Source organism: Podarcis erhardii (assembly GCF_964252035.2).
Source record: "Podarcis erhardii genome assembly, chromosome: 11".
In the NCBI taxonomy this organism is placed as follows: domain Eukaryota; kingdom Metazoa; phylum Chordata; class Lepidosauria; order Squamata; family Lacertidae; genus Podarcis; species Podarcis erhardii.
The window spans coordinates 29,712,246-29,725,877 of NC_138501.1; the positions used below are offsets into that span (position 1 = coordinate 29,712,246).

Genomic DNA, 13,632 nt, shown 5'->3' on the forward strand with positions numbered 1-13,632 from the left:
ACTGATTCAAAACCCTAAAATGTTATTTTATATAATTGACTTTTTATTTCTATTCTTTGTATATCATATTGTTGTTTTATTGCTATGGCCGATGTCTGATGCAAATAAAGATTCATTCATTCATTCATTCATTCATTCATTCATTCACCATGAGCACGGTGATGAATATTTCAAAGAAGTATTTGTCAATCATTTAGCCTGAAATCCTGTATCTTGTTATGTGGCAGCAAGCCCCATTGAATTCAATGGGATTTACTTTTGAATTGGTATAGTATTTCTCAGTTAGTTAAGCTTAGTTTTATGCTGCCTTTTGGACCAAAGCCCCCCAGAGCAGCCTGCAAATATTTGATTGCAAATATTGACTGCATTCACTTACTAGTGCTCAGTAATTCAACCCCACCCCCACCCCCACAAAAAATTTGGTACCAGAAGGCTCACCTGGTGGGCTCCCATGCCCAGCTGCAGCTGTAGCAATAGCAAAAGCAGAAGCAGGGGAAACGGAACAATGACTGTTGTCAGTCGCCTGTACTGCAAAGTAAATAACAAAAAATAAAACAACATCAACAGCGAGCATTGTTTTGTAAATGAAAACCACAAGCTTGGATATCTATCTCCATGTATGCTTTTATGGTAGAGGAAAAAAACATTGTTTAAGCATGCATATATACAAGCAAACCTTCCTGCTGGAAAAACAAACAGAACATTTTGTGATTTTGTTTTTGATTCAGCAAAGGTCTCTGCTAACAGAAGAGGAAGGAATATATATTTTAGTCAACTCCCACCTCCTCCTGCAGACTCCCATGCTGTTCCAGAAGGGCAGCCAACCCTTCAGAAGACATTTTTAGGGGGCAGCATTTGGGACAGGGGGCTGGTAAAAATCCCCTCTCCCCACCTGTTGGCAGAGGCATCAGCTGGATCAAAAACATTTCCATGAGAGGAATTTAACTAACAGAATACGAGAATAGGAAGATGGAATATTTAAGGAGGAGTGGGAAATGTTTGCAGAATACCTGAAGAATCATGTTAATCAGGCTGAAATGTCAGCAGGGTTAATGTAAATTCAGCAGTCTAAAGCATTAAATATATAGGGGGAGAGAGAAATATGAACATGAGGGGAAATTAGAATATGAAGTATTAATTGATAAATAATTAGAACCATGGAAGGGGGGAAGGGAAGTCCGTGATTGAATGTATGGTTATAATCAATGAAATGTGAGACATGGTAATGAAAAATGATTTAAAAAATATATATGAAAAAGCATTTCCATGAGGGGAAGGCGCAATCAGATTCCACGCTCAATTTCTAATCATACTGAACTTCCGCATGGCCTGATTCCCAAGAGAGATGTAAAAATTCTACTATGGATTTGATTAAAAGAGTCAAGGAGAAAGAAGTTACTTCCGGCTCATGCAATGGAAGTGTTGGGTTCAGGACCAAGTTGTCAGTATGTTGCATCCTTTAAGCATCTGTTAGTGGGACACACGATTTACTGGAGTTCTACCAAAAGAATTTCACTCCTGGTTAAGCAATTTATTCACATCCTGTAATGAGTAATTAGAATACCATCTGTACATTTTCAGTGCCACACAAATAGACTTATTTCCCACTAACAGTGATCGGTATCATACATCTCATCACCATACACAGTGCACAATATGTGCCCTCAGTTTGGTTCAGGAAAATCTGTCAGTTATAAGACTCAAGTCAATATTTTTCTCGAACAAATGTACATCTAGTTCAAAATATTGCAGAACATTTCATCGCATCCTAACGCAAATATGCTTTTCGTTCTCTTGCTGCTCAAATGCTAATCATTTGGAATGGTGTTATTCACATCTTCTTCTTTTCTTACATTTTGCAGAAAGAACAGAAATAGACAGTGAACAAATTGGTTAGAAATTTATTATCACTACAAGGTCCTTATGATATAACCATGCAATGTATTAAAGTTTTGCTTTTTTTAACCTTACCCCCTGGCTGTCGATAACGTAGATGTCGTGGAGTCGAAGGAGATCTACACGGGGAGAGCTCAGGAGTATCCACAGTTGAGGCACTTTCTGGGATAGTGCGATCCACTGATACAGATTCCAGAACCGCTGCTTTAAGAAGTATGCACTTTAATATAGAGATAGCGAGTGGTCTTTATAATTCAATCATAAAACATTTCACATATCAGGTATGAAATTATGCTACACCTTCTTAAACTCTAAAAACCAAAAGGTTGTTTTTTCAGTGTGCAGATTCTGAACAAAACAGATGCATTTTAAATGATTTTTTGACATGGTAAAAAGAAATATGTAAAAATGTTTTGAGAAAAAAGGGGTAAGACCAGAGTATTATTATGTCGAGACTAAACAAATGATATAAGGGATTAAGTTATAAAGAACATGTGATAAATGGTTTTAAAAGGAAAGGAAACCAAAGGCATAATAGGTTGAAATGTATAATAGGGAATAAGATTGGAAAGAGGGCAGGAAATTGCTGAACTTGATTGTGTAAAGGGGAACACAGAAAAGGGAGATGTGAGGAAGTCAGGAAAGAGGGTTATAAAAGACAGTAAGCAAAAAATAATTTTTTCTCTGTTTTTTTTGTTTTTTTTCTGATTATTTTTACTTTTTTCATTTTTGGTCTGTGCTGTTTTTGATTGTCCTTTTCTTTTGTTTTTTTCTGATTGTGATATTTGTTTTATTATGCAAAACCTTAATAAATATTTAAAAAATAAATAAATGATTTTTTGAAAAAAAATGATTGAAACATTTCATTTGAAAACAACAAAAACCAACTAATGTATTTAAATTAATGAGACCCTGTATAATGGTCAACTATAAAATCACCTTTAATATAAATATATGGGGAACAAAGTAATATTGTTCTTAAGACATTGATCATAGAACATTGATCAACAGGGTCTTCCTTGTTCTGTTCAATGTTGATGAAAGCTCTGCACATGAAAAAAGATGGATTTACATGCACATTTTTCATCACTGAAAATGATAAGCAATATGTGTTCATGTGAAGTTCTATGTGCACATTGGGAGCTCCTGGTGTTTGGGATACTAGCACTTACTTCTACCAGCCAACATCATTTTATAGTTCTGACAGTGAACTTTAGTTTACGCTGCTCATGTAACATGTTCTGAGACAACCCTTTAGGAAATTCGGGAAATAAGTTTATGCAAGTGCAACACCTGCTCACATAAATTTAAGAGTATTGATAAAATATCAGGGTACTTGACACTGACAGAAACCAATGACACAAGTAACTATAAAGCTTATAAATAAGGGAATAGAGGATACCAATTTAAAACAAAATAGGCTGTGCTATCAATAATGAAGATAGCAGTTTCATGATTTTGCATCTACTCAAACCAATGTCTAGTGGTACACACTAAATCTCAGAAACAAGGTTAAAGACAGGAAACAAACAATTCAACTATTAGATTCACCAGAATCTAAAACAAACAGCACTGCAGAGTTTATGGATTCAAAAAGAACAACTGAGGTGAAAGAGAGTGAATGGCCACTCTCTGTGTTGTGATAAAAATTCCATACAGTTCTAGAAGTGGTGACAAATTTATTACATCTATTAGGTACCACATGCCATTATTTAAAATAAAACTGTCAACATCATTTTGGGTTGTTCTTATCTGCAAGGCTGCCCACAGTTCAGTGTTGTCCTCACAGGTATTTGCTGTATCAGACCTGTTCAAATGCTGAACTGAAAAGTATTCTCAACTGTTATGTTTTCCTGTTGCCTTTGCTCCCTTTGTTGGTAAACAGAGAGTTTAAATCTGAAGCATAATTTGTCAAACTACATGCAAAACATAATCTCCCAGTGTATTACCCTAATGCTACTACTGAGTTTTTCTCACTTTGTTACCAAAATCCTCATAGGATTTGATACGTCTGTTTCAAAAGTCTTTTCTTACTCAAGGCTTGTGCCATACAAAAATCAAAGTTCTTCACCTAAAAACCAGGCAGATTGTATTTAATTATTTTTACATGTATTCACTTTCCTAGTTTCCTTTGTTGGTGAGGGTTGAATTTAATTATGAAGGATAGAATTATCAAACTATATATATGTATCCAATGTATTTCTCTACTGTATCAAACTCTTAATTCCATCTGAGAGCTTCTCTCACTTGTGTTATCAAAATCCTCACTGTATCTGATGCTTCTGCCTCAGGGGACACACCTTAACAAAGATTAAGGTTGCATATATTCTGTCTGTCAACCAAGAAAATAAAAATCAGCAGAATAAATCATGGAAATTCATTGTACTTGCATGTCTCTGTTTGTTTTGCATAATTCTGTTTGATTTTGGTGCTTTTCATTTACACAGTTAACTTTCCATGTGCCTTATTCTTGATGCATATTCAGGCAAGAAGTTACTAGCTTAGGCATCAGGAATAACTTACGTCATTTTAATTTATTATTGTTGTTATTATTAAGTATTATTTTGCTTTTCCATTCTGCATAATGCTCATTGACACTGCTGAGATTATATAACTGGGATTCTGCTGTAGAACTAAATAATTATGTCAACAGAGAACTGAACTACGTGTTTTATCTCAGGCCATACATACTTATTAGCTAACACAGTAGAATTTATTACATAGGGTACAGTCTGCATTTCAATACAGTGGTACCTCAGGTTGAGAACTTAATTCGTTCTGGAGGTCCGTTCTTAACCTGAAACTGTTCTCAACTTGAGGTATCACTTTAGCTAATGGGGGCCTCTGGCTGCCGCTGTGCCGCTGCCACGTGATTTCTGTTCTCATCCTGAAGCAAAGTTCTTAATCCGAGGTACTATTTCTGGGTTAGCGGAGTCTGTAACCTGAAGTGTCTGTAACCCGAGGTACCACTGTCCCTAACAAATGAACAGAGACTAGTAGAAAAAGCCAGTTGTAACTGTTATACATAATAACAGATACTAACTTTTGCTGAAAATCTCCTAGGCATTTTTTTAACTGCAAATGAGATCTAAACATGCTTAACTTCTTATTTGCTAGAAGTATTATTTCTGACACCATTCCTTAAGCTTATTTAATTAATGATCCGCTAATTACCACTGACATTATAACTAATGTCAATCTAAAAGACCTCTTGTTAAACAATATATTACTTTCTATAGTGACAAATCCTTTGATGAAGACTGTATTAAGTGTCTCACCAAGGAGCTTTTTTTAAAAAAAAATATCCTTTTCAAGGGAATTATGCTTTCTTCAGTTTTACAGTAATTCTTGTCAGATTTCTCCAAAGAAATAAAAAGGGGCTATGCTTTGGGGGGGGGGGGAGAGAAGAATACAACTCATGTAAGTAAAAAACGAAAAGAAAACTGAGGCTGAGAGAAATTTTCATGAGCACCAGTTTCCAGGTTAGAATTTGCATGTTTAACCAGGAGAATCTTTCGTAGAACAGATAAACAAATTACATAAAAACATCAATAGACATGGGTAAGACTAAAGCTCCATGTATTTGCCCAAATCCCTTTTTAAAGTCATCCAAGGTTGCATTCATGTGCCATTTTATTCCATTTTCCCAACTTTTCCCAAACTGTTGATTTCCGCATTATATCTGCGTTTTCACACAAATAAAAATGACTTCCAGAAATATAGCTGAATATTGCACAAGTTTAGTGCTAATTTTCATTTTATTTGTGAATAGATTTTTTTCTGACAGTTGCACCGAAGAGGGAATGGCAGGTGCAGCTTGTCATGTAAGCTACACCTCCTGGAATTCTTCCTTCTGTGCAGATCTTAAAGGTGCAGGAGCCCTATAGCTACCCTAGAACAGGACCAGAAATTCCAGCCATGATTTGTTGAAATAACTGGTCAAGGGATCTACACAGATTAAGGGGGGCTTGCATCTTACACCTCTAGAAAATCCTCTTTCTACATTTCTTGCATTGGTCTTTTAAAGGAGAAGGAGAAGAAGAGGAGTTTGGATTTGATATCCCGCTTTATCACTACCCCAAGGAGTCTCAAAGCGGCTAACATTCTCCTTTCCCTTCCTCCCCCACAACAAACACTTTGTGAGGTGAGTGGGGCTGAAAGACTCAAGACAAGTGTGACTAGCCGAAGGTCACCCAGCAGCTGCATGTGGAGGAGCGGAGACGCGAACCCGGTTCACCAGATTACCAGACCACCACTCTTAACCACTACACCACACTGGCTCCCAGTGAAGAAGCAGCAGCATGTGCCAATTTATCCCTCCACTGTTCCTTTCCCATTTGTGCACATAAAGGTAAGAGGATTTCAAGTTGTGCACTCGAGCAGTGGGTGATGCTCAAAACATAAGCATGCCCACCTCCCTTCTACCAGCACACCCACATTTCTTTGCAAAATAGCAACCTTTAATTACACAATATATTGTATATATAATACCTCTTCGGATGCTTCTCCTTAGTTTGTTGCAAAGCTCAATACGTGGATTCTCTGAGTTTTCGTCTGCAAAGCCAGGACTTTGTTCTGGAGATGAAGGGCCTTTGCTAAGGTCCAGTGGTACTTTAGATAGCGTGGGTGGTGGTGAAGTGGCAGGGCTGTATGTTGAGGTAGGACTACTGGCAAGAGAGGTCGTAGACAGATCTAAAGCCCCTATCCTAGAATTTAGTGGAGAACTTAGTGACAGTTTTCTGGTTCTGACAGGCGAGGAAGTCCTAGAGAGTGATAGAGGTGGAGGGGAAGAGAATTTGCGGCAAAGGTGTGGTGATTTTGCGTCAGCCAGGTGTTCTCCTCTGTTGTTTTGGTTAGTAGCAAAAAACAATTCCAAAGATCTACGAGAGAAAGGAAAGGCCAGAACGGATTTTGAACAGTGCATGCTAAAAGCTACTCATAAAGGAACACAGGTCACTTGTATTTTGGCACGTACAGGCAACTCCCCATTTACGCATATTTAGAGCACGTGCACATCGCCGCAAACCTGGAAATGGCACAAAAGGGCCCTAAAAGAGCAAGAGAACAGCAAAAATGGTGCGAAAACAGTGTCTAGCAATCCCATGAGCCTTTGCAAGTGGAAACCCAGGAGCCCTTGCATCAAACTTTGTGGAGAGTTGGAATTTGAGGAAGGAGATTTGGAGGAAGCATTTAATTTGTGTGATTTCAACTGGCTGGTGTTCAACCGCATAAAGCTGAAATGGCATGTGTGAATTGTTGGGAGAGTGGGTTATGGGTTTGTTTTGTTCTTGTTTCTATTATGTATTCTGTGCTTTTATTTTTATGCTGTGAACTGCCCTGAGATTTTTAGATGAAAAGCAATATACAAATTAAAGAAATAAATGTGTGTAAGATGCAAGCATAATATTGAAATATGGTTATGCGCATACTGGAAGATAAAAGCGACAAATTCCAAAATAGAACATCTACCATACCAGTAGGTATGAAATGATTGTCATTACAAAGTCCAGGATGGATGTTTGAGCCCAGCTGGATTTTATTCCTTCTCCCATGGCCGAAAGAGTAAGCAGTATGAAAGCATAAAAACAAACATATGTAAAATTGTTGTCCAATGCATTTTGCAGGGTTTATTATGACAGGAGATCTCACGAGAACATAATGAGTAGAAAGGAACTCACCTAACAGGGATTGAAGTGAAAGGCCTTTTGTATATATCCGACAGTTTCTCCAAGACAACTGCTGCAGTAGTAAATATGCGATAAGTATGTAGGAAAGTATTAAGGAAATCAATACTGAGAAATCGCAAGTCTGTTAATCTCTCCAAAAGGCGTTCAACACTTGCATAACGAATCTGGGGCACTTTGCAGGAGTTTAGTGTTTTGCTGAAGCAGATGTCAATGTCATCTTTGTGAAGACGTGCATCAGATCTACATAATATAATTATTTAAAGACTATTATTAAACATCATTTCGTAAGTCGTACTCAGGGTTTTTTGGTTTTTTTAAAAAGATGCTGTCATTTTTTAAAATATAAAAGACAGTCTTTTCTATACCCTTATGCAACTCATACCTATGCAACCAAAAGTTAAATGTGGGATGTGTGGGAAAGCCCCAATGATTATTCTAGCAGAATGCAGTAGGATGTATCCCAAAATCCTTGGGGCTTTTGTATTTCATTTTTAATTTGTATTACTGTACTCCAAGTGGGTTTTATAATCAGGAATAAATGTGCTTGTCACTTTCCAGCCTCCACTACACCATATATGGCCTTTCAGCAGCATTGCAGCTCTACATGGGGCAGTGGAGAGGCTTGCAGTGAAAGGGATCCTGCTGCACAGGGTAGCACAGTGGTACCTTGGTTCTCAAATGCCTTGGTACTCAAACAACTTGGAACCCAAACACTGCAAACCCAGAAGTAAGTGTTCCAGTTTGCGAACTTTTTTCAGAAGCCGAACGTGCTCCATTTTGAGTGTTACGCTTCCAATTTGAGGGCCACACTTCCGTTTTGTATGCTACGCTGAGATCTGCCTGTTGCTATTTATTTTGCGATTTTGTTTCTGTGGCTCTTATTGTTTTTTGTGACTGTGTGGAACTCAGCTCAGCTATTGATTGAATGATTGTATGAATGCAGTGCATTGTTTATTGCTTTCATTTTATGGATCAATGGTCTTGTTAGATAGTAAAATTCATGTTAAATTGCTGTTTTAGGGGTTGTTTTTAAAAGTCTGGAACGGATTATTCCATTTTGTATTACAGTGATACCTTGGTTTGCAAACTTAATCCATTCCAGACATCCGTTCTTAAACCAAAGCGTTCTTAAACCAAGGCGTGCTTTTACATAGCAGCGGGGGACTTAATTTACAAATGGAACACACTCAACAGGAAGTGAAACATGTTCTTATTCCAGGGCAAAGTTCACAAACCAAAACACCTACTTCCAGGTCTGCAGCGTTCTTAATCCAAGTTGTTCATAAACTAAGCTGTTCTTAAGCCAAGGTACCACTGCACTTTCTATGGGAAGTGTGCCTTGGTTTTGGAACGCTTTGGTTTTGGAACAGACTTCCGGAACGGATTAAGTTTGAGAACCAAGGTACCACTCTTATCACCCTAGTGCAAGGATTTTTAGTTATGCAACAGAAGTTCCCCTTTTCCTCCTCTTCATACGTGCCCCCCTAAATCTGTTCTAGGGTTTCCTTGAATCCTCTGGAGGGCACAAGGGGCATGCAGGAAGAGGGGAGGGAGGGGAAGTTCCACTGTGCAAGCAGCTAATGGATCTACTTCACTGGATACTGCCCACAGAGTCTAAGGTTGATTGTGTCTGCCAGGGTAACACCAGAGTCTAAAGAAAATCTTAAAACAAACACATATAAAGTAACACACACATTAAATGTAAAATTATAACAATGATTTCAAGAACAAAAACTAGTATATTACTATTCAGACTAATAGTTTTCTAAATCTTCAAAAGCAAACGAAGTAGGCCCACAAATAATGCAGCATTTCCCTGTGAAACATGGGATTAATAGTGCAGTGAAGCAAAACAGCAAGGTTTCAGTTTTGCATTTGAGGGATAATGCAAGAAGTCCCACAGTATGGCTGCATGTCGAAATCAGCAAACTTACTTGATCATATGTGGCACAGTGACTTTGGAGTTTTCTTCAAATACTATGGTCATTAAACCGTTGCACCGTATGTTGTCAACACACTGCATAAGATAATGACAAAGGGGAGTGGAAATATAGGATGATGGTTTTTTAAAAAAATCTTGTAAATCTCAACTGCTATACTCACAGTAAATGAAAAGCTCTATCTGTTGAGCCAGAAGGAACAGAAAACTAGACTTCCCAGAGTTCCTGGCAATGGATGAACACATTAACAACCTCCATAATGCCATCCCCTCCCTGTCACAATCTTAATGTTAAGGGGTACTCTGGTGTTGGAGACTCTCCAAGAAGGTCTGGTGCTGAGTAAAGCTTATTATGAGCCAGGCATGAAGGCTGAGCAGACTGATTGGGCCGGTTCAGGTTTATAGGGGGCATAACAGTGAACTCCATTTACCATTCCTAATCCCATAATTACAACTGTGTGCCTTTACTATTTCCTTTTCCTTGCACTTTGGAGATGTCATGATTATTGGTTATTCTCCTGCTATTTGCTGAGTTCAGCAAGGTAAATAATTCTACTGTTGCTTTAATACCTACATTCTGTTACAGATGCCATACTCTACAACATATTCTGTATTTCCAAATATCTGTAACGTGATGACAACCATTAGTGATTTTTTTTAAAAAAAAATTAACAGAAAGGTGAAGTGTTTGCTTCACCTTTAATAGATGGACATACCAGGTGGGGGGGATTTATTGCTGTCAGAGTCACCCGTGGTCCCAGCTCACAAGAGACCAAAGTCCACTCCAGCTTATGTACAAAAGCTTTTATTGAAGAACATTATTAGCTTTACATCCGAGCTCCGTGACTCTACGTCTGTTACGCTTAGACCGCTGAAGTCCCCTCTGAGTCAGTCCCGCCTCTACACCAGTTTAAGAGGCTTGTACTGGTCCACCTCTTTCTCTCTTTCCTTTTCCGCAGGGTCTTTCTGCCCCCCTGTGTTCTCTCCCTTCGGGACTCTCCAGAGGCTGAATCCTCTGCCGCCTCCTCCCCCCTCCTTCGGGCTTTGGGACCAGGCTCCTCCCCAGGACTCTCTTCATTTCCGCGCGCCTCCCATTCTGAACTTGGCGCGCGTACGTTGCTCCTGACCTTCCCTTCGACAGTTACATGGCCCTCGATACTACTTTCCTCCCCTTCCGGCAGGACGCTTTGCCCTGATCTCCTTCCCCTCTCTGCTTCCTGTTCTGCTCCTTCTGACACACTGGTCACTCCTCCCCCCTCACTCCATTCCAGCGGAGCAGCCGGTCTCGCTCTCCAACTCCCACTGGGGGTTCCCCCTTCGTTTCCCTGCTCCTGACTGCATACCCCTCTAGCTCCCCTTGGCTTGACCAGAGGGGCTCCCTTTTGGGAGTCCTCCAATTCACTGGACGGACTCATGGACAATCTTGGGTCATTGTCATCCTCTTCCACGTCACTCTGGAATCCTTCCCCCTCACTCTCTGTCTCCTCCCTCATCTGCGCCTCTCTCCCTGAACCCCTGACAATTGCGTTTTTATGAATATTGAGCTTTTAAAAAATTATTTCAAGGGCAAATTCATGACTCAAATCCAATCCAAATATTTGTTAATATGATAAAAAATGGAGGTGGGAGGGAGCCATCAGTAAGTTTAATTCTCATCAATTTCAGTACAAAGAGGAGGAGGAAACCAGTATATCTGGATATCCTGAAGGAACTTTGCTTTTTAGTTTCGGTCCCACCAATTAATCAGAGGCAAATTCTAATCTGTGATTAAAGCTTTAGTTGATTAATGTACCAGTTAAATAGATTAAAGGTTGCAGCACCAATCACATTACCAAAGCAGAGGGGAAATGAATGTCCCTTTGTTTGCTTTTGGCTTGCTTCACAAGCAGCTTACAGATCACAACTGAACTGTTCTCAAGTAACTAGTATGAGGCTTGCAACCTTACAGGAGTTACTTTAAATGTAATTGATTGTGTTTGCAATTAGCATTTTTTCATGAAGTCGGATGCTGGTATTCATGTGAGAAGGGGGCATGGTCTGCCCCTCATTTGAAAAAGGGTTCGTACGCCACATCCTGGCATTCCTAACCCAAAATCATCCACCCCTTCGAAGAGGTACACGTATTTTGTGCAGTTGGTGTAGCCTAATCTTGCATTGTCTCTCTTCTTAACTGTTTCTTCCTCCTTCACTATCAAAGTCTATTTATTTATTTATTTATTTATTTATTTATTTATTATTGATTTTATTGTTGAACTAGCACCAGTTTGGGACGCGGGTGGCGATGTGGGTTAAACCAGAGCCTAGGACTTGCTGATCGGAAGGTTGGCGGTTCGAATCCCTGCGACGGGGTGAGCTCCCGTTGCTCGGTCCCTGCTCCTGCCCACCTAGCAATTCAAAAGCACGTCAAAGTGCAAGTAGATAAATAGGTACTGCTCCGGCGGGAAGGTAAACGGCGTTTCCGTGCGCTGCTCTGGCTCGCCAGAAACGGCTTAGTCATGCTGGCCACATGACCCAGAAGCTGTACGCCGGCTCCCTCGGCCAATAAAGCGAGACGAGCGCCGCAACCCCAGAGTCGGCCATGACTGGACCTAACGGTCAGGGGTCCCTTTACCTTTACCTTTAGCACCAGTTCAACATGGGCAAGTTACCAATTTTTTTAGTTGAACCCCGGTCGCACTATTTTGTTACTGATACCAAAATATTCTATTTCCTACATATCAAGCCGTGAAATTATTATTGCATGTTGAGTAAAACATGTAATCTCCAAGAAAGTGAAATTACCTGACTAATGTCACTTGTCCAGGCTGCTTTTTCCTGCCGTGAAGGGGCTAACAGGACAATGGTAAAAGGAGGAGCATCTGCTGGTTCAACCACAATCTTAAAGTCAAGATGTCCAAATACTTGCCCAGAACCTTTCGCTTCACAAAGGGAGCAAAGAACAAAGCAATTACAGATGGAAATCTGAGGCACAACACAGATAAATTTGTCCTGCATGCAGCATCTGTTTGTGTATAGTGTGGCAAGACTCCAAAGAGTGATTTAGGCCCCTGCCAGGGGTATTCATTAGCACAGTTACTTTTTCTACTTTGAACACTGGATTCCCAGGGAATACCACAAACTGTTTATGATTTCAGAAACGGCTTGCCATACAGCATGGGAAGCTGTTGATTGAGAAAAATAAGTTTAAAATGTTCTTCAGCTTATGAAACTAGTGCTTCGAATTCTGGTCCACATGTCCCTCAATATGAAGTTCTATAGGGATCTAACACGAGCACAGAACTCCATGCAAATATACCCCATTTTTGTTTAACAAAGTTTCATGGATGCATCCCCACTACCCATAGAGAATTCTACCTTCCACTGAAATGACTGGGAAAACCTACAGCAATGGAAAGCTTAGAGCCCCAGTTTGTGCCCCAGGGACCAAGCAGTTTGCTCTTAATTAGGAAGCCACCCAAACCTCATGTGGTTTCTTGTTTAGCAACTTGAACCTGAGAGCATCATTCCTTTATATCTTAGAGTTTAAATCCCACTGAGTTCAATGGGGCCAACTTGAAGGTGTAAGTGTTGAGACTGCAGTCTTAGTTCCTGCCAATCGCTGGATTGTGGTCTAAATCAGATATGATGCAATGACCCACCTCCCCAACATCCCCAATCTGCCCAACTTTCTACTGATCCAACTTCTCAGTTAAAAATCATCTATTCATATGAAACAACTAGGCACACTCCCGTTCCTTTTATTGCAGGGCTGGACAACCTTTTTTAGCCCCAAGGGCAGCATTTACTGGTAAGTATTGGGTCCCACTCAGACATACACATCTCTCTCTCTCCCCCCCCCCACACACATACACACACACCACAGTGAACCCACATACATGCAGAGAGATGTGCAATACAATCTCAGTGATCCCTTGTGTTCTCCCCTTCATTCTCTAGGTGATTGGCTCTGGGTAGCAGTCCTCCCTTCTTCCCTGCACCAAGCAGCTGGAGAGAGGAGATACTATTGCTGTGGAAACACAGCCAGATGGGTGGGGTATAAATAAATATAAATATAATAATAATAATAATAATAATAATAATAATAATACTGCTGCACCCCTTCCTGCTCTC

At 39.8% G+C, this 13,632-nt stretch overlaps 1 protein-coding gene across 3 annotated transcripts in view; it reads right to left on the bottom strand.

Annotated features, from left to right (window-relative positions):
- RASGRF2 (Ras protein specific guanine nucleotide releasing factor 2) overlaps positions 1 to 13,632 on the bottom strand; it is an 85,290-nt gene that overhangs the window by 26,855 nt on the left and 44,803 nt on the right. For 2 of the 3 annotated variants that reach the window (XM_081881177.1, XM_081881179.1), the window contains exons 12-17: positions 12,304 to 12,440; positions 9,518 to 9,600; positions 7,575 to 7,823; positions 6,388 to 6,776; positions 1,972 to 2,100; positions 439 to 528 (exon numbers count right to left, since the gene is read on the bottom strand). In XM_081881177.1, coding sequence (XP_081737303.1) covers positions 439 to 528; positions 1,972 to 2,100; positions 6,388 to 6,776; positions 7,575 to 7,823; positions 9,518 to 9,600; positions 12,304 to 12,440 — 1,077 coding nt within the window. The remainder of the gene's footprint in view (positions 1 to 438; positions 529 to 1,971; positions 2,101 to 6,387; positions 6,777 to 7,574; positions 7,824 to 9,517; positions 9,601 to 12,303; positions 12,441 to 13,632) is intronic. The other variant, XM_081881178.1, reaches the window with a different exon arrangement.